At 40.1% G+C, this 22,610-nt stretch overlaps 1 protein-coding gene across 3 annotated transcripts in view; it reads right to left on the bottom strand.

Annotated features, from left to right (window-relative positions):
- The window catches only part of CABCOCO1 (ciliary associated calcium binding coiled-coil 1), a 64,604-nt gene that overhangs the window by 26,053 nt on the left and 15,941 nt on the right, over positions 1-22,610 (bottom strand). For all 3 annotated transcript variants that reach the window (XM_073353419.2, XM_073353420.2, XM_073353421.2), the window contains one exon: positions 17,198-17,270. In XM_073353419.2, coding sequence (XP_073209520.1) covers positions 17,198-17,270 — 73 coding nt within the window. The remainder of the gene's footprint in view (positions 1-17,197; positions 17,271-22,610) is intronic.

The following is a 22,610-nucleotide window of genomic DNA, read 5'->3' as shown; positions in this document are numbered from 1 at the left end:
AACTGGCAGTGCGGTTTGTAGCTAAAAATGTCCGCTGCTTTATACATATCATATTGTTTTAGCACATCCCTTTTCCCTGCTGTGCATATGATTAAAGGAACAGAGGTTAAACAGCCATAAAGAATTTGGTGAATTCTATTTTTGTTAACACTGTCATCCAGCTCCCCGTCTCAGTTTTACAACAGTCTGGAAATATAGTATCTTCACTCTGAAATTAGTTAAAAACCTACTTCTATTGCAAAAGTTATTTAAACATCTCAAAGTTTCCTGCTGTACTAATTTTGCACTGTCCTTGATCCAGTGCACCAACCAGCAGTCCCTCCCAGAATATAAGGAGTGGGGGGAAGGAGGGGGCGGAGGAAAAGAATGAAAACAAGTTGGCAAATGTACATAGACAAATATTTCATTCTGGCACTGTTCTGTTTTAGAAAATATTGCAATAGCTGTATACGCCTGCTCCCTTGATCATGGATAATTAAAGCCAGTAAAAATAAGGGGGCGGGGAAAGAAAAAATCAGGGCTAAAATATTTTCAAAGGCATGAAAGTCTTTAATTACGGCTCTGTTATTTAAATTTATTTGCCATTACTTGAAATTAGACATCCAAAAAGAATTTAAACGCTACATATGTATACTAACAAATATAGTTTCTACTATAAATGCTACTGCAACATGCTTTTAATGTTGAAAACTAAATATCACTGTTACCTTAATTTAATGTTGATGTAATGGGGTTACTGTTTACTGAGCACCGCCGCATGGCCAGAGGTCACTCAGCAGCATCCTGCCTCTGTTTCTCCCCACTTCAGGTTTCCTTAAGAACTGCAGAAAGGCTTGTCTCTCTGTTACTACCACACCTGCCAGTGGCTGGCTTAATAACAAAAACAGAATTTAATCTTCAGGGTCCCACAAGAAAATCCATAACCACCAAAAAGTCAATATTTAGTTCTGGTGTCTTCTTCCGTTCCAGTGTGCTCTCACAGCCCATCCTCCCAGTTCTTCCTAGGTGGAGCTCAGCCTTCTGGTACCGGCCTCCAGGCCCAAACCCAGTCAGGTTTCCCACAGCAGCCTCTGCCCTCTGAGCTCCAGCCCCTAAATCCCCTTGGTTTTCAGGGTTTTCCTGAAGGAGCCTCTCTCACTCCCCACAGTATCCTATGCTTCCCCCTCTCCATGCAGCTTCCTGCTGATATTTATGGGGAAATCGTCTCCTCTCTCCCAGATGTGCCTCCTTAGTAATCAGTGCTCGCTGGCCCTAGGCCTCCAAAACTTAAGGGGCAAGCCACTCTGTCACAGCTGTAAATAAACAATAAAAATTGGTAAAAAATGTCTGGAATATGAGGTCTTCTTCAGGACTGATCTATAAAGATAAACTACACCACCACTTTCTCCTATCCGGAGCAAAAAGCTGCACTAGCATTTTGAGAGACTATAAACTAGGGATCTTTGCATTCTTGTGAGATCATCCTTGTGTTTAAATTATCTGTAAGGATTCTAAAGTGGGGCCTGATTTTGCTACCTTTACTCACAATGTTAGTACAGTAATTTACTCTGCAAACATCCACTGACATTGTTGGGACTACTTATGGGGTGAGATACTAGTCAATGGGAATGAGGGAGAATACTCAACAGTTTTCCCAAATAGCTGTAATAGTGGGTGAAATTCATCCCTCCCCATACAAATCCTGTGTAATTTGGGCTTTGTGCAGCATGCTAAACCAGGCAGAGCAAGATAGAATTCACCCAAACCCTGCACAGCCACTCTTCCTTCCAGTCTATGAGGAACAGCATGCAGGGGTTTGGGCCCACGGGGTCTCCAGGAGACCCTCCAGAGTCCGGTTCTTCTCTCTCTCCCCTCCCCCTCCCCCCCCCCCCCCAACTATGCGACCCTTAGTGGAGCTGCTACAGAGACACCCTTAACTGATGCCCAGAAGGTGCAGCAGTCCTTTCCCTATCCCCTGCATAGTCTTATGTGGGTCCTGTGCACGTGGGTAAATGTCACACCGTATGAGGTGTTTTGTTAATATTCACACTAACCCTTCTGTGCTCCCACCCACAACATGTGGGAAGAGTACAGGGGGAATTAGGGGGAAAAAATTCACTTGTCCTGTACAGACTGATCTTGGAGGCACCGTCATGATCAAGCAATACCTGTGTTTCCAAATTTCATTGTTCGTTAGCAAATTGGTCAGAGCAGGATTTTTTTTTTAAATGACCTTTGTTTATTAGAAAGTAGGTAGAAACCAACACATTTCACATAGTCTGCTGAACAATTACTCCATATTCAAAATGGTGACTAAGCAGAGAAAGACCCTATAATCTCATCATTAATTCCCTGAGCAATCCAGTTTCCCCCATTTTATTATATTTGATATGCTAGGTCTTAGGGGCTGTATTTCTCGTACCACCCTTCTGAAATCTTTTCTCCAAATAAGTTACATTATTCCAGACTTTTAAATTTTATTCTAATGTGTATGTTTCATATGTATTAGTTTATTTAATGTACACTGTACTATGAAGGAGAAAAATAATATACAAAAAGACGACGTCTCATTTTCTCTTGCACTAGTCAAACACCAAGACTCTTAGTCTGTCAGACTTCTAAGCTTGTCTAATGTCTGTCATCTGTGTTTGAAATTAATAAAGTCTATCCATGGTGTATGATTTTTCTGTTGCTCTGATATTCAATATATACAATAATTCGCCATTTAAATTCACAGAAAGATGTGCGAAAGTAGCTATGTGTTTTCATTGTCAGTTCTAAAGGCTATGAACTTGATGACTGACCCCAAAGCCCTGTTTTGCCCCCCAACCCATTACATAGCTCTAGCAATGCTTGGGCCGACTAGTTACTTCTAGTAATTTGATTGTGTACCCTTTTCCCTTTATTACTTACCATTTAATTTGGGTCTGATCAGAACAAGGAGAGACTATTAAATACTGGACAATACAAATACCATTAATAACAGCAGGAATTTGAGTTACACCAGCAGAAGCTAAGAAATGCAAAGATAAGACTAAGATTCTGTTTTTAACCTCTCTCATTGGGTTTTGCTATTTCACGGCGCCAATGAAAAGGGGATTATTTTACATTTCAGTAGTAATTCGGATAGTTTTGTTTGTAAGTGCAGCAGAAAAGGACAAAAGGTAAAATCCTTTTGGGAACTATTCTCATGAGTAGTGTGAACAGGATTTGCCTCAGAGCTCCCATTCTCAGAGAGACTGGAATGTAATTATGTTTTTAGAACTCCCACACGAGGGCACTACAGTGCACCTCTGGTAAGAGAGTCCAAAAAAAAAAAAAGAGAGCAACTTCTCCTCCAGCCATCAGTTGCTTTTAACCTGGGCCAGCAGGGACAATAATAATACTAAAAAATAATACATATATATAATCTCCAATAACGAGAATGGTTTGGAGTAAAACTACATTAAATACTTCCTTTGAAGTTACATAATTACAGGTAATTTAGCATTTTTCCGAAGGTAAACCTTCAACTAATTCCTAACTCATGGAGAACACAAAAGCTAGCAAAATGTCTTTGTTAGAACAAAGAAGGATCATTAATGGGCCTGAATATGTAACAGATAAAGATTAAAATGATAAATGGACATCATGAATACTAAAAGAATTCTATGTGAGAAAAAATGTGAGAGTATTCAGCAGATATTCAAAGAACTATAATAAGAATTAAGAAGAAAAGGAGTACTTGTGGCACCTTAGAGACTAACAAATTTGTTAGTCTCTAAGGTGCCACAAGTACTCCTTTTCTTTTTGCGGATACAGACTAACACAGCTGCTACTCTGAAAAGAATTAAGAAGTGACCCTTTCACACCAACTCCCCCCCTTTTTTTTAAATGAAACAAGAGGCAACACCTAATTAATATAGAGTCTAAGTACATTTTCAATGGTGCACATGTCAATACCTCCAAACCTGTATGCACAACACATAAAATACATTAAATGACTTAAAGTCTATGAGACACAGTCATGAATTCCAACTGCCCAGTGTCCAAAACTGCTGGAAGTTTTGCCAATCCAAAACTCAGCGTAGAATACTTTCAAAAGTCTAAAACCACATTTGGATTGTCTTACCTCAGAGGAAGTTAAATACTCTGTAATCTACATATCTATCGCTTAAGAATTATGCTATTATGCCTTATACTGTGTAGTTCAAAAAGAAATTCCCATTCTATATTTGCAACCCGCATTCAAATAGACCACTGACCCACTACCATGGTATACAGCAGGCAGTGCTCTTTCAGCAGAATAGAAAGCCAATGAAACTCTTGACACCTACAGGATATCTGAAGTGGTGGAAATAGGATACTTGTATAAATAAAGAGTGTAAAAAATGTGGGCCCTAAAAAGTGTGTTGTAAAAGTGTCAACATTATGCCTATGGCATATTTTCTCAATATTATGGGGGGGGGGGGGGGTTAGTGCAGAATCTGCCACAAAGGTCAGCAGGACCAGCATGCAACACAAAACTGAATATTACAGGATAAATGTTACTAGAATTTAAATGGACACATTCAGGACAGGGTGTAGTCCAATCTTTGGCCAACACCATCTATGGCATGGAGCCTCCAGAAGCTGTGCAGGCTATCTAGGCTCTGCAGTCACAAATAAAGCAGATCTTGAGTGCAAAAGCAGCATCAAGGAGGCCACATAATGCTTACACAGCCACTCAACACCTCCCCATCCCAGGGTCAGAGTAAAAGATTGTACCCATTGCTGCATACAAGGGCATCAAGTACCAGAGAATGGTGTAAGGGGAGACACTGAATGACATTCCAGTGGGTAAGAAGATTCTTCCCTAGTGAGTTATAAGTCAGTCGAGGAGAAACTGAATAGGGTTCCTCAGCTGAACAACCTTATATGCCCACAGCACAATGGGAAACTGAAAAAGGGTAAATCAGGAAAATAATCTCCTTGCTACTTTAAGTGTATTCTGACAACACTGGAGTTCAAGGATCCAAGAGCTGTCTTCTTTTCAGCCTGCCTTCAAAGACCCGACTCTCATCCTCCTTTTATCTATTACATGCCACTTTCATGAGCGTGGTACCTATGACCACACTAGAAGCTCTGAGATTTTGCAGGCAGTCCTGCAAAAAAGCCAAAAATTAGGCATGTTTGCTGACAGTTCTGAAATGGACCTCAACTAAGACCAAGCCAGGGCCAATGGGCTGATATAACCCAACCTCCATGACAATGGCGGAGAGGTATGGGCCAAGAATAGAGAGTCCAAAAGCCAAAGTTCACTATCACCACCACCTTGAAAAATCAATTTTTTCTCAATAATGAAAGAATATAAGAATATGGACCCAGTCCTTTCCCCTCCAATCAAAAGAGCTACTCTTGGGTTACTACAGCTCTAAGGATACTTCCCATGTTCTTCTTGGCCAATCACTCTGTTTGGGGACGTGCATAGGGCAGAGAGCTCATGCATATGAATTTCCCTCCTTGGGCAGCCTGACAGCTCCCTGTTGTATTAATGGTACAGGTTCCCTCTTCTTTACACACTGGGTGCACAGTGCATTCAGACTGCCTATCTGGACTTATGTGCCTCCATCTTTTGATACATGGGGGCCTGTGACTGAGCACTATTGGTGAAAGTCCCTCTCATGCAGACAGTCCATACAAAAATTATGCACTATTTATGTCCCATTTTTAAACCATTTAGTTTAAATGGTTAAGCGAAACTCAAATGGTGTATAAACAACATTGCACAGGTATATTTTGGTAGGTTGACTAATTTAATTAAAAATACAGAAAGTGAAAATATTTGAAGTTCAAAGGTCCAGATAAAGCATTGCTTTCTTTATTTTCCATATACATAATTAGACCTTTAAAAAGTCTGCACATCTGTAAATTGGTAAAAAATGCAATCCAACACAAAAAATTGCCATTTTCAAGCTTAGCTAAAATATCAATTAAGTTCTTATCTCTAAACAAAATTACATGAAATAATTTGAAAAGTTCATAATTAGAAGACCATCAAAAATGCCCTCTGAACAAACAGAATACATAAATTATAACAAAGATGGAAAAGTCAGTCCCTATTCAGAGCTCACTGCCCTATCTATAAAATTCATCTCCCCTGTGAGAGAAAGAATAAATGTATCCTTCTAAAGCAAAATTTTAAACAGGGTTAAGTGAAGTGGATTTGAAATTTGTTCAGGATTCTTGCATTGTAAAAAAAAAGTTTCCTTTGTCTTTTTATGTTTTGATTAGTGAGTTTAAAAACTAGCCAACAATCTAGATTGTTAACAGACCACAACTGTTTAACTTTGAAGGCTCTTATTTTTAAGATAAATGCATAGTTCACATTAATATTCTATATCCTCATTATACTTATTATCTTTTTATTGAAATTTAAAACTATTTTCATTGCTAAGGTTTATGTATAAATACAAGTTACTCAGTGGTGAGCTGGAGCCAGTTTGCACCGGTTCGCTAGAACCGGTTGTTGAATTTAGAAGCCCTTTTAGAACCGGTTGTTCCGCGAGGGACAACAGGTTCTAAAGGGGCTTCTAAATTTAACCGTCCCAAAGTGGCGTCTTAGGTGCCAACTCCATGGGTGGTCCAGGGCTGGAGCACCCAAGGGGAAAATTTGGTGGGGGCAGAGCACCCACCGGCAGCTCCCCGCCCCACGCCCAGCCCCAGCTTACCTCTGCTCTGCCTCCTCCCATGAACGCACCGGCCCGCTCTGCTTCTCCGCCCCCACCCCCACCCCAGCTTCCAGCGAATCAGCTGTTCACGCGGGAAGCCGGGGCGGGCTGAGAAGCAGGTGGCGGCTTCACACACAGGCCCAGGGAGGCGAAAGTGAGCTGGGGCGGGGTGTGTGTGTGTGAGGAGGGCCGCCCGTGCCGCAGCAAGTAACCGGGGAGGGGGGAGGGTGCACAGGGGAACCGCTCCCTGCCCCAGCTCAGCTCCACCACCCTCGGCCTGAGCAGGAAGCCGCCGCCTGCTTCTCAGCCCTCCCAGGCTTCCCACTGAACAGCTGATTCGCACGAAGTCGGGGAGGGGGGTGCATTTGGGGTGGAGGTGAGCTGGGGCCGGGTGCAGGGCGGGGAGCTGCCGGTGGGTGCTCTGCTCCAACCAAATTTTCCCCGTGGGTGCTCCAGCCCCGGAGCACCCATGGAGTCAGCACCTAAGGCACCATTTTTTATGTGATCAGTGGGGGGAGTGGGCACTCCCCCTGCTCCCCCCATAGCTATGCTCCCCCACCCCTAGGAGCCAGAATGGGAGCTGCCCCAGGTAAGCACCGCCGGATTCCCCACCTCGCCCCCTGGCAGGTCCCTCTGGCTCTTAGGTGTGGTGGGCACCCACTACGGTGGCCCACGAGACCCTCCTGCCCGGTTCTGGGGGCAGTCAGGGGACAGGGGAGGGGGGTGGATGGGGCAGAGGTCCTGGGGGAGGGGGGAGATGTAAAGGAATGCGGGGGGTTGGATGGGCAGGAGTCCCGGAGGGCGGGGGTGGGCAATGACCCCTCGTGGGGTGAAGAGGGAACCAGTTGTTAAGATTTTGGCAGCTCATCACTGAAGTTACTACATATATCAACTGAACATACCATACAAAATTCAAGTATGATAACTATTTAAATAATGTTATGAGTTTTGATTAGTTTACAAACAAGAGATAGGCAATCAAAATAACATTATATCAATTAAATGCTTAAAGATTGTAGATCCAATGTTAGGTACAGATACTCTCCATTGTAACAAATGACCACATATACATATTAAGGTGAAATTTAGAGGACATGCTGAATTTTCCGGAGGATTTTAAGAGGGCAGCAAAAACTATCTTCATTACCGAGATCTTATTAGTACTTTAAATATGAAATTAACTGTTAACTCTTCTTAATAGCTAAGTGGGTAAAGGTTGTCAGAGATGACAATATATCCACAGCTAAAAATCACTTATAGTTAAAAAACACAATATTGTCTAGTGAATAAGGACAAGCTCTCTATTCGCAACTAACTCACAATGAGGTTTCAAGATGGCTGTGTAAACATGTCATATGGATATTCACATGTGAAGATGCATTTGCATGAATAACCACAACACTTTACAGTTCCAGAAACATTTTTGTGAACACAATTTTTGTTGCACAAATTCACACAAAAAGCGAGTAAATGGTAGTCACAAAAGCAGTTACACAAATTCGTGACGTCCATTACAACAAATGTTCATTAATCTTTGTGTGCAATAATTGCCTAGGTCTAATTGCCAATTAGCAACAACTGTGGTGGTGATATCTGCAATGTAAACACTTGGCCTTGCAGATTGGACTGTAACCACCAAATGATATCACACTGGATGCCAAATAGCCAGCAGATGGTATCAACTGTCAATCACTAAACAACTTGGGCAAAATTTGAACTGGTGACCTAAATGTGAAAGACTGTTCAAGAGGATATGATTTGTTCATCCACACTGTCCTTGCCGAGGCATTTTAACTGAATACTGATGTCTTATTCTACATTAAGGACACTGAATTATTCAAATATGACGTTTCTGGTCTTTTTGACAGATTCCTCACTATTTCCTTTTCTTTTTTTCTTTTTTTTTTTTTTAGAGCTGGTTGGAAAAATGTTGACAAAACATTTTTTGTCAGAATTTGCTGATTCATCCAAAGTGAAATGTTTCACAGGAATGGTTCGATTTTCATGACATTCTGCTAGAAACCAGGCGGATTTTGAAACCTGTCTGGTTTTCTCATAGCTCATCTGCTTGCCTCTTCAGCAGGCAGGCTAGTGGGGAGCCAATAACCTGGAAGCCTTGTCTCCCACCTCCTCCTGAATGGGTCTGTCAAGGTTCCTTCCCCACTCTGAACTGTAGGGTACAGATGTGGGGACCTGCATGAAAGACCCCCTAAGCTTATTCTTACGAGCTTAGGTTAAACGCTGCCACCACCAAAGTGTTACATAAAGAACAGGGGAAGTGCCCACTTGGAAACGTCTCCCCCCCAAAAAATATCCCCCAAGCACTACACCCCCTTTCCTGGGGAAGGCTGGATAAAAATCCTCACCAATTTGCATAGGTGAACACAGATCCAAACCCTTGGATCTTAAGAACAATGAAAAGCAATCAGGTTCTTAAAAGAAGAATTTTAATTGAAGAAAAAGTAAAAGAATCACCTCTGTAAAATCAGGATGATAAATACCTTACAGGGTAATCAGATTCAAAACATAGAGAATCCCTCTAGGCAAAACCTTAAGTTACAAAAAGACACAAAAACAGGAATATACATTCCATTCAGCACAACTTATTTTATCAGCCATTTAAACAAAACAGAATCTAACTAGATTGCTTACTGACTTTTTACAGGAGTTCTGACCTGCATTCCTGCTCTGGTCCCAGCAAAAGCATCACACAGACAGAGCGAACCCTTTGTTTATCCCCGCCTTCAGCTTTGAAAGTATCTTGTCTCCTCATTGGTCATTTTGGTCAGGTGCCAGCGAGGTTATCTTAGCTTCTTAACCCTTTACAGGTGAAAGGGTTTTTCCTCTGACCAGGGAGGATTTAAAGGTGTTTACCCTTCCCTTTATATTTATGACAGGGTCACTGTATTTTTTAGGAGTTTTTGTTGTTTTACTTGACTAGTATATGAAAAATAATTAGCAGTGGGTGGAGCACCTCCACAAAAGGTAATTACAGTCCCCTGCGCAGCTCTATTTAATTACAGAACTAGTCAAGAAAGCCATTAAGAATGCCCAAAGGATACAGACAAAGTAACCTATTCAGAAACACTAGAGAAGCAAACAAAATTCATACCCAATCACTCTACCCCAAGCTACTTGGCTTCACCATTGGAGAGGTCTCCTGGTCAACAAAGTACTGCCAAGCTTGTGAAGGGCTTACACTAAACTCAACAGTATTTCTCTGTCAGTAACTCAATAACTTTTAAATGCCTCATTTGATCAATTCCAAAATTTCAGGGAATGTTTTAGGCATCAATGGCCAGAACCCATACTGATTTGGAGAAAAATCAGAAAACTGGAAGAGTGACAGTGGCCACATGAAGCCCCTGTTAGCTCTTTAACACAGCCATAGCCTCAAGCACCTCTGCAATTATATATAGATCAATTAACCAGTTGATGCCAGCCATTAACACCTTCCAGCATAACACTACCCTTATATCAATCACTGCTTCTCCTTCCAATAGAGGTAAACATGCTGACACATGGAATGATTTCTCTCTCAGACAGAAAAAATAATAATGGGGGGAGGGGGCAGAGAAGAGGAAATGGTGAGAAGGGGAAAAGGGGTGTGTGCACACCCCAGCATGGGGGTGAGAGAGAATGGGAAACCCTGGAATAGGGGGAAGGGGGCACAAAGAACCCTTTGTATGGGAGACAGAATGGAGACCATAGTGATGGAGGCAGATGGGAACACAGAACTCCTGGCATGGCAGGGAAGGAGGGAATGTGGGGCACACCGTACCTCTGTCTGGGGGAGAGATTGGGATATCCTGATATGGGAAGAAGGAGGGAAGGTTGGGGAAAAGAGGAATGGGATGCATACAGATCCCCTGCCATGATGGAGGGGGAACATATAACCTCCTCGTGAGGGGAGACTGGAGCAACCTGGTAACAGGGAACGGGGAGGCACACAGAGCCCCTACCCAGGAGGGAAGAAGAGTAGAGGAGCACACACAGATCCTGCCATGGAAGGGAATGGAGGGCTTGGGGAAAGGTGGGATGAGTGTGTATCCAGAGCTGCTGGTATGGGGAGAAGAGGAGACCCTGATACGTGAGACCCTGGATGGGGGGCACACAGAGACCCTAGCAGAGAGGAGGTTAACTGGAGTTGCAGGGAGTACTTAAAACAGGGGGTTGCAAACAGGGTGTCTGTGGTGGAGAATGGAGGAATGCAAGGACACGCAGAACATACAATAAGCTCCGCTTACACAAGCTACAAAGTGTGCTCCCTAGTTTTAAACAATCATAGTAGTACAGGAAAACTACTGAATGTACTTTCTTCAATTTGCTTTGATGTTTTGGCTAAAGTGATACCTACAAAACAAAGCCAAGTAAAAACATGAACATTTAAAGAAAGACAGCAAGCTTTGAAAAGTGTGCACTTAACTAGCTAATCACTGTGTGATTAGCTGTGTGATTAAGTGTGAGCCTAAGGGCAGGTCAACGCTGTCTGGTTGGTTCAGACTATGGAGGTGTGAATAACAGTCTGTTTCCAAGTGCTGTGCTGTAACTCCCCTGTGTGGATACTGATGGTGCAAACTTAAAGGTTCCTACTGCACACTGATGTAGTCCTGTTTGGAGGGGACTACATTAATGAAAACTAGGAACCCTTTCATTCACACCCACAGCATCCATGCAGGGGAGTTAGAGTGCAACACTTTGGTGTGCACTGCTATTCAAAGTCCAGCACTCCAAACTGTGGGGAAGTGCAGACATGTTCCATATGCTTAAGGAAATTGTCTAATATACAGGTTTAGCATGTAAATGTGTGCAACTCTTCAGTTCAAAATATCAGAATTCATTAATCAAAACCATTTTTCATCCCAACCAAGAGGCACCAGTTCTATGATGATTATGTCAATATCGAGTTTCATACTTCAGCTCCTTTAGAGTACCCTTGTCTAAAAAATTTGTAGTAGAAGTTTTTACAATATAAATAGTATATTCCCCTTCTTTGTCCCCAAACTCAAACATAGAAAAGATACTGTTCAAACTTTTAAAAAAAAAATCACATTTGGGTAGAGAGCAACCTTAGATAAATTCAGCTCCAGAAGCTTAATGTTTCTGCAAGTTACAAACGCACAGAAAAAGGACATTATCATGGAAATTGTTCTGAAACTCTAACTGTACTGGGTGATATCTAGCAACTGCTATAATATTAAATGTGCACTGCCATTAAATTTAATTTTAAATATTGTTATTGCAACCTGATCCACTATGACATCTTTAAAGAAAATGATATCGTATAGTATTACTTCAAGAAGTGAAACTTAGCTAGTCATCTGGACCATAAAATAGCAGATTACTCCATCATGCTGGCTAGAGCAGCTAGGAATAAAACTAGATTTACCAACCACATTATTTTTATTCGGAAATGTTTCAAAACAGACATCATCCAAAAGACTTTAGACTCATTCCATCCAAATATACAGTACCGAGACCAGCAAAAACATGTACTGTGTAAAGTACAATTTGTAAATGTTGTGGAAAAATATTACAAGACATTCTGTAATATATCATCCTATCGAAGTAAAATAAATTAACTGAAGACCGAAATAGAAAATAATAAAAACTTCTATGCAATTCATGTATTAACAATTTAAATCTTTATGAGATTTGACATGTGTTAATGGGAACTGTTCCACAGAATCCCTGTACATCAAAATTTAGTCTGATACCCCACTTGCTCTCTCTGAATTTGCAGTCTAATATAAGTACATTAAATCACAAACGAGATAGTGAAATCTCTGGACTTGGTACGGGGAAAACAATAACAATGAAAATCTTGAAGTTAAAGGTGGTAGGTTAGTTCAGAGTGTAAGTTTTGTATTTGCACACCTAGGCTTTGATACTGCAATGAGCTCTGTAGGGCACAACAATCTGCACCATAAGTTCTCACTGCAGCACTGGGAAACTACTTTGCAAATAATTTATGCAGCAATTGTACACACAAATTAAACTCATATTTACATGCCGAAATCTTTTAAATATCAAGTCCAGAAAATTCATAGTGCTGTCATTTTGAGTTTGTTGACATCAATGGAGCTATGCTGATTTTCCTCAGCCAAGGATTTGACCCATTTTCTTATTAGAGCCTCTTTCTATACCCAAAAGGGGAAGGTACCTTACAACAAGAATACTGTTTATAAGGGGAACATCCATATACTTGTTAAAAACAAAAATGGAAGGGATTTACACAACTATCCCGTACGTTTATATCCCTCTGTAATTCTTGTACTGTCATGTTTATCAAAAGATATACACGTATATCCAATTTTTCAGTCCTTGTAGAGCTGGAGTGAAGGAGAAGTAATGGGGTTGACAATTGGACAGGCAAGTTTAAAGTCACCAAATGTGGTTAGATGCATGCTGTGTGTTTTATTACCTTACCAAACATACCATTCGTTTTTCAGTTTTGACCTTTTATTCCTATGCAACATAAGCATCTCAGCCAATATTATTCAAAATACTTTAGCTGAAGTGAAAATATAGAACAAAAACATATTATAATCAGTGTTTTTTAAAATAAACCACCAAATGTAGTCTGCCCTTTAAAGAGTTAAAGTGTAGTTTTTTATAAAACTACAGTATATTATAATTATATTATATTATAATATTAGTCGGACCATGTGGGACCACTGATTATGAGTTGTATTTATGTAACTGAAATTCTGTTAATTGGCATGACCAGTGATAATGTATGAATAATCTAACCACCTTGATTCATTTTCCATTTCTAGCTTGATGGGTTCTACACAAGTAGTAACATGGTCATTTAGCAATAACTGCAGTGAAAGATCAGAAAAGCAATCTGATCGAGAATACTGTACAGTTGTTTGCATTAGAGAAAAATAAACTTCATTAGTCCAATTTCCCTAAAAGGATCTCTGTTATAAAATTCTCACAGTTCTGATCTGTTGTAATGATGTCTCTTTTGAGGAAGCATGTGTTGGGGTTAGAACACTAGACTTTTAGTCAGGCAATATAGGTACTGTTCCCAACTCTGACATGGTGTGTGATGTGAAGCAAGTCACTTAACTGATTTATCTCAGTTTCTACATTTGTAAAATGGGGATAACGGTAACTAATTCATATGCCCCTAGCCGTGTCATGGTTATCAGCATTGTGCACACCAGTGCCATTCAGAACCTCGCAGCAGCTCCAAAGACAGAATCTAGATCCTCTAGCTCCAAAAGAAGAGACTCTTCCATCAGCTGCTAGCAGCAGAGGGCTTATAAAACAAAACTGAGACCACCTGATTCTATCCAGTTGAGGGTAGCGGTGCATATGTTTTAGTGATTCCCCCATTTTGGAGAGAACACTTATGTGGATGGGAGAGCTTCAGACTGCTTGCCCTCTTCCACATTTGTCACAACTCTTCAGTAAGGAAATTGTTTTAGCCCCAAATACTAAACTCAAGTTCAGACTAGCATTGCTGGAGACAGAGCTCATTACGGGGCACCTCCATCAGGAGGGCTTGTACGCCTTATACGGGGGATGAGCTTTGAGTGGGGCTCTTATTGTTAGAGCCCAATAGGCTTGAGGCACGACTGTGCCTGTTGGCAATATTAATGTAGGCAGACAGCCCAGTTGGTTGTTTAAGGGACTGCAGGGACATGGGGCACTAGGTAATGCTTTGCTTGCCAGATAAAATCTGGAAATGAAATCTTGTTGAAAGCAGAGACTTTCAGTCATATAATGGGTCTGATTCCCATCACAGGGAATGTGCATGCAAAATGTTAGATATTTGCTTTTAGAGAAAATTACTTTATTGAATATCTGGAAAGCTTTAAATTATAGCTTATTAGAGTGAGTGTAAGAAAGCAAAGAAAACAATATATAACTATCAGTATTTATTAAGCACTGAAGTGTGGTCGGAGCTGTACAATACAAAGAAGATCAGATAAGTACTGCAACAGGGCCTTACCATCTAAAAGAGACAGACAGGCAGGTGCATAATACACCAGATGATTGGAGGAAGTTCCAAGTTCAAAACTGGTGCAAATTTTTATTGTGGTGGAATTTTTGTAAATTAGATTTGTTGCTATGGAGGATCACCACTGGAATGTTTCAAATCATAAGTTTATTTTAAGGAGGGATTTGAATGTCACAGGATAAGTGTGTCCTGATGCTAGATAAATGCCAGGGCAAATTGGGTGACATTCATTCATGACAGTGTTCTTTTCCAGTGTTTTCATCCCTGGTGCACCAAATGATTAATAAGGAAGATGGTGTCATTTTGGCTGGTAGACATTGGTTTAGTTGACATTTATTTACTGTTCCATTACTGAAAAGCTGCATTCTGACTCAGATAATTGATTTTAGCCATTCAGAAATGAGCTTTACATAAAAACAATTTTAAAAGATTTTCAATTAATTTATAATACACTAAAAATGTAATATACCTCATAAATTACAAAATGTATGGGTGAAACGATTTCTTAACTGAAGCTTCACTTTTTAAAAATAATTTTGCCAGTATGCAAGTGTTAGCCAACCATTCATCTGATTAGCTAACACTGAAAAAATAAAACAACATAAAGACTGAGGGTGAAATCCTGATTCTATTGAAGTTAATGGGAGTTTTGCCGTGACTTCAGTGGAGCCAGGATTCACCTCAATCAATGAATGATAACATGCCCTGCTGCATTGTTACAGGTAAAATGTAGTATTTTCTAAAATGCTAATGACTGCTTCAAGAAACAAACCTTTCATATGTTTTATTAAGCCAGTCAGAAGAAACATGGAAGAAATTGGATAGTACCATTTATAAACACAAACTGCCAGCTTCAAGCGTAAAGGAAAAATACTGAATATTTTTTTCCCTTTAATTTATTTCCATTAATATTTATAAGCTAAAATTCAACCCTTTTTTTTAGCAAAACAACTGATTGCCTCCTCTCATAAAGTAAAAGCATAAAACCTTTTCAATCTATTGTGAAATATATCCTCAATTAGTAGAGTCAAGCAGAAAAACAGATGAACCTGAACATTTGATTAAAGGCTAAATCTTGAGTCAATGCATTTTTGATCAACGTATCCGTGCACACGCATAAAAATTAAGATATATGTGACAAAGATTATCAACACAATTACACATTGTTACCTGAGTGCCTTAGAAGTCTTGCATGTCTAATTAAAATGTTCCTATACAATCAATATAATTATCTGTTGACAGCTGCCATTAAAAATAATGGGCCTAGGTATTCTAGAACTGTGGTCATTGTGGAGTTACTGCACGTAACCTTTTCTGATTTGAGTACTGATTTTAAAGTGGAGTCATGCATTCTCTAATTAAAATCCTGAAGATCATTATTATAAATACTGTACATGAAAAGAAAAGGAGTACTTGTGGCACCATAGAGACTAACCAATTTATTTGAGCATAAGCTTTCGTGAGCTACAGCTCACTTCATCGGATGCATACTGTGGAAAGTGTAGAAGATCTTTTTATACACACAAAGCATGAAAAAATACCTCCCCCCACCCCACTCTCCTGCTGGTAATAGCTTATCTAAAGTGATCACTCTCCTTACAATGTGTATGATAATCAAGTTGGGCCATTTCCAGCACAAATCCAGGTTCTCTCTCCCTCCCTCCCTCACCCCCCCCAAACCCACTCTCCTGTTGGTAATAGCTTATCTAAAGTGACCACTCTCCTTACAATGTGTATGATAATCAAGGTGGGCCATTTCCAGCACAAATCCAGGGTTTAACAAGAACGTCGGGGGGGGGGGGGCGGGGTAAGGAAAAAACAAGGGGAAATAGGTTACCTTGCATAATGACTTAGCTACTCCCAGTCTCTATTCAAGCCTAAGCTAATTGTATCCAATTTGCAAATGAATTCCAATTCAGCAGTTATTTGCACTGTAGTGTCCAGGAAGGGGATCTCTTGTGTGGACTGGACCAGGCTGAGGCTGATGGTGGGATGGAAATTGTTGACATTCTTGTTAAACCCTGGATTTGTGCTGGAAATGGCCCACCTTGATTATCATACACATTGTAAGGAGAGTGGTCACTTTAGATAAGCTATTACCAGCAGGAGAGTGGGGTGGGGGGAGGTATTTTTTCATGCTGTGTGTGTATAAAAAGATCTTCTACACTTTCCACAGTATGCATCCGATGAAGTGAGCTGTAGCTCACGAAAGCTTATGCTCAAATAAATTGTTTAGTCTCTAAGGTGCCACAAGTACTCCTTTTCTTTTTGAGAATACAGACTAACACGGCTGTTACTCTGAAAACTGTACTTGAAGATATTTTTAACTCAACAGATTTAACATTGTAACCAAGAAAACCACATTTTTCTAAACCCATAACTCATTTTGGAGACATATATCTTTGCATCTAACTTTTATTCTTTAATCTGCTATTCTGTATTGTTAGCACATCAGCAATTTTGACAAAGTTGCTTTGAGCTTTATAAAACAGATGTCACAGGGCATGCATTAAATAATTCTGCTTAATCAGTTCTATTCATATAGATTACTTACCTCATCGCCTATTACAAGTTCTTCCCTGGGATTGTGGAAAAGATATTCATATAGTTTATAGTGTTGAAATAAACTGAAAAAGAAAAGAAAATGTAGCTTCAGCACAGCCACAAATCTTTAGAAAGGAAGTATTCTAAACACATTTGTTACCCTAAGACTTATTCCCTAGGTCAAGGTGACAGATACCTCAGCACTAATAAGAAGAGACACTTGTTGAGCTCTAATTCTAGCTACAATGTGTAAGCCATTGCAGGTATTACAAGATTCATATCAGTTATAATAAACTCAATATGACAATTGAGATATCAGCCCTACCATTGTGAAATTGAGTTTTGGGGCTTAATATTCTGCTCTGAAAAATAACTCAGAAGTTAATTGTTACAAGGGCATAATTTGACCTGCAGGATCTTTATTATTGGTGATGGTATGGGAGTAGAAAATGCACCTAACTCGACTTTCAGATCCCAGGCTGGTAGTATACCAAGAAAGACTGAACTGGAAAACTTGAGACACAACAAAGATAGAAGCAAATGAAGCCCTTTTTACATAGGTTTCAGAGTAGCAGCCGTGTTAGTCTGTATCCACAGAAAGAAAAGGAGTACTTGTGGCACCTTAGAGATTAACAAATTTATTTGAGCATAAGCTTTCATGAGCTACAGCTCACTTCATCGGATGCATTCAGTGAAAAATACAGTGGGGAGATGTATATCCACAGAGAACATGAAACAATGGGTGTTACCATACACACTGTAACGAGAGTGATCAGGTAAGGTGAGCTATTACCAGCAGGAGAGAAAAAAAAAACCCACCTTTTGTAGTGCTAATCAAGGTGGGCCACTTCCAGCAGTTGACAAGAACATCTGAGGAATAACAGAAAATCACTATCCATCACCTTCAGCCCCCAACTAAAACCTCTCCAACGCATCATCAAAGATCTACAACATATCCTGAAGGACGACCCATCACTCTCACAGATCTTGGGAGACAGGCCAGTCCTTGCTTACAGACAGCCCCCCAACCTGAAGCAAATACTCACCAGCAACTACACACCACACAACAGAACCACTAACCCAGGAACCTATCCTTACAACAAAGCCCGTTGCCAACTGTGTCCACATATCTATTCAGGGGACACCATCATAGGACCTAATCACATCAGCCACACTATCAGAGGCTCGTTCACCTGCACATCTACCAATGTGATATATGCCATCATGTGCCAGCAATGCCCCTTTGCCATGTACATTGGTCAAACTGGACAGTCTCTACGTAAAAGAATAAGTAGACACAAATCAGACGTCAAGAATTATAACATTCACAAACCAGTCGGAGAACACTTCAATCTCTTTGGTCACTCGATTAGAGACCTAAAAGTTGCAATTCTTCAACAAAAAAAACTTCAAAAACAGACCTCAACAAGAGACTGCTGAATTGGAGTGATCCTGCAATTGCAAACAGGATACAATTAACTTTGGCTTGAATAAAGACTGGGAGTGGATGGGTCATTACACAAAGTACAACTATTTCCCCATGTTTATTCCCCCCCACCCCCACTGTTCCTCGGATGTTCTTGTCAACTGCTGAAAATGGCCCACCTTGATTATCACTACAAAAGGTTTTTTCTCCATCCCCCCAACCCACTCTCCTGCTGGTAATAGCTCACCTTACCTGATCACTCTTCTTACAGTGTGTATGGTAACACCCATGGTTTCATGTTCTCTATGTGTACAAATCTCCCCATTGTATTTTCCACTGAATGCATCCGATGAAGTGAGCTGAAGCTCACGAAAGCTTATGCTCAAATAAATTTGTTAGTCTCTAAGGTGCCACAAGTACTCCTTTCCTTTTTACAAGTCACTTTTCATCTTAGAATTGCATTTTAAACTCCAAAATAAATATTTTTTCCAGATTAAAATTTACCTTATATTTACGCTATACATAAAGTAGGAAAAACTTGGTAAAAAATAAGTTAGGGGTTTTTTTCTTGTGTGGCAGAGTACAAGAAATGGTACATTTCATTGTTACCTCTTTGTTTAGGTTTGTTTTCCTCAAACAAATGGAGAACACAGTATATCAATAATTTTAATTCAGATGACATACTCCCAGAGACCAGGGATTGACACTGGAGTTTTGAATATTACCACAAAAATAACTCCATATGTTTTCATCTACAGTACTTGTTCCTGTGAAGTTGTAATGCTGTAATTTCTGACATCCCTCACAATACTGTGACACACTGATGGCAAACACAGAATTATGACTTCACAGCAAGTTCAAGCAAAAGTAGAAGTCAACTTCAGTGCAGGCCAAAAACACAACACCCTCTCTTCCAAGAGTTCATCCCATTCACACAAGTAGTACTCATGGAAGCAAAGACAGCAATCAGATAAATTATCTGTGACTCTGACTCCAGCCCTTCCTGGTTTGTAAGGAAGAGTTGATAACACTCGGGAACTTTACTTACAGATTGTCAACAGGAAATCTACCACCCTTCCTTAAAAATGCAATTGTCTAACCAATACTAAGGAAGCTATCACTTTGTGTAGAGCACAAATTACTACCCAGCATCTCAACCTCCCACTCCATTCCCAAGCCAGGAATGAAGAAGTTAGCAAAGACTGTCTCTTAAGGCCACGTTTCAATTGTTAATAGCTTAGTGTTCTCTCACTCAGGCTTTAGGCCAAGGCAATGGTATTGAGAGAGCATTTGTGCTGATGGATAGCCACCCTCCTGTCCATAGACAAGGGGTGTACACTCAGACTCATCCTGTTGGATCACACCTGCAGCATTAGGCATCACTGATCACCAAACACTCCTGTCCTGGCTCCAAGAAACTGCAGTTGTAAACGGAAACACCTTGAAATGGCTGGGTCTTTATTCACAGAAGGCACTTCACCTCCTAAACACTCACATGCAGAGACCCACAGGGCTCAGTCTTCTCCCCTATGTTATACAAGATATACATGTATAGTATAGTAAATGTCTGAAAAAATACATTGCCTTCAATAATACAATTCTCCGGACCAGATTGTTAAAGGACCCCCTACTTCTCTCTCCCCCCCCCCAAAAAAAAATCACCAGAAGCAATCCTATCTCTCAATACAGAAACAGCTGACAGGTGAAAAGCATAAATTCCCAATGTTAACACCACAAAAATTTTACAAACAATTCTTAGTAATATGGAAGAATTTATTGTAACTAGTTTAGAAGGAAAAATGTTTAATCTTGCTTAAGTATTCTTTCACAGAATTCTAGAGAGCAGAGAATTCTTGTTCCTCTCCACAGGCATGCAATAGTAAGGCATTGGAAATGCCAGAAACACAGTTAGCATTTAATCTGCAAAATTCTCCCACTGCAGGAACCGAGCAAGACAGCCAGCCATAAAAGTTGCTTCCCCAGGACCCACTCATGAGTTCAGGCATACGGGAAGGTCAGGGGTGAAGCCATAGCACTGAGGGTCACAAGAGAAGAATGAGGGGGGATTTGATAGCTGCTTTCAACTACCTGAAAGGGGGTTCCAAAGAGGATGAATCTAGACTGTTCTCAGTGGTAGCAGATGACAGAACAAGGAGTAATGGTCTCAAGTTGCAGTGGGTGAGGTTTAGGTTGGATATTAGGAAAATCTTTTTCACAAGGAAGGTGGTGAAGCACTGGAATACATTACCTAGGGAGGTGGTGGAATCTCCTTCCTTTGAGGTTTTTAAGGCCCGGCTTGACAAAGCTCTGGCTGGGATGATTTAGTTGGGGATTGGTCCTGCTTTGAGCAGGGGGTTGGACTAGATGACCTCCTGAGGTCGCTTCCAACCCTGATATTCTATGGTTCTATGATTCTAAGCAGTGCTGCAGCCCATAGAGCAGCCCAGATCAGCTGCTGTAATTAGACAAGATCCCAAGGCAGTCCAAGTTATGCTGGTGGCCTCTCCAGACCTGGGAACTGCCCAGAATCAGGAGGGCACAGAGGTGTTTTGCCTGTGCCTTTTGGGTAATAATAATAATTTTCCTACAGACTTGCCCGAATGCATTTGCACAACTTTCAAATGTATGTTTATGTGTGCGCAAACAATTTTGTGCATGTAAGTAGATGAATTCTCAAGTTCTGTGGGCAACTTTATGGTGGCGACTTAAATGTATTTACTGAGCAGGCTCCACAAAATGTAACTGCAGAATGTAACTATTTCAGCCACTCAATTTAATTTGTTGACAACTGAGATTACAAAACAAAACAAGAAATTCAGCTGCGTCAAACTCCAAATTTTCTTCACCAGACACAGATTACACAGACAACTAATTTGTTCTACAGTATCTGCCATTCCATTTACAGTACATTTTGTCTGCAATACTTCAGCTCTGATTCCTGCCATGTCCTGGTAGTGAGATATAAGCTTGTGTTTACACAGGCCTCATAATTTATCTGGAACTAATTTAGGTAATTTTGACCTTCAGATGACTCTGACCCTCCCAACCTCCTTTGCCATTTTTGGTAACATTTTAGTGTGGATCATTTGTAAATGCCAAAAGACATGTTACTAATAAGTCAAATACCTTGTTTGTCTTATTAGCCATTAGTTTTAGACCATTTTATGTATTTACTGAAAAGGCCCAGAAAGGAGCCAGACTGACAGTGCTGAACAATCAAATCCTCTCTTTATACCCACAAAATATTTCATGGTATATTGTAGTGGATTGTGTCTTATGTATATCAGATTTTATTTATTCATGTTGATGATGATTTTGGAAGTTCTGAATTCATTCTTTAATGGAACTATTTTTAACCTAGCACCCATAATCCTATGTTAAGGACAAAAATTCTCTTTCTTCTAAGATATATAAATTTAATGTGCTTGCTCTTTGTTTCTGTTGTTACCGATGGTGATTTTTTTGGTGACCAATGCTATTAACAATTGCACACATAATTAATTTCACTCTTGTAACTATTTAAAGAATCGGACCTTTTATGATGTCATGTAAGCAAGTGAAGGTGATTAAGACTGACATTTTCCTAGATCAACTGTTTCCTGAAAGAAACTGGCAAGAGATAAGTTGATGTGTATTTGCGAAGGGAAACAAAACAAAAAAAGAGGATAACTGTCATCTTTCACTAAACCTGAAAGCTGCTGAACAGTTTGTGCCAATATAGTTAAGCATTTATTCCTATTTCCTTTATACATCTCAGGGGTTCGTAACTCAACTGTAAAAATTTGATCTGAACTGAAACATAGCATATTCACTTTAAGAGCGACAGACCTATCACTTAAAAATTAAACAAGTAAAAGGAAGATGGGAAAATACATTAATTAAAAATGTAACAAAAATTAGTTATTTTTGTATTTGTATAATTTGAAAATGACTTCAAAGCTTAAATATACCGATTTATTTTTTATTTGTTAAAAAATATGAAAGCGGCTGAAATAAT

This window comes from Lepidochelys kempii, chromosome 7 (assembly GCF_965140285.1).
Source record: "Lepidochelys kempii isolate rLepKem1 chromosome 7, rLepKem1.hap1, whole genome shotgun sequence".
In the NCBI taxonomy this organism is placed as follows: Eukaryota; Metazoa; Chordata; order Testudines; family Cheloniidae; genus Lepidochelys; species Lepidochelys kempii.
This window is presented reverse-complemented; position numbering and strand designations above follow the sequence as displayed.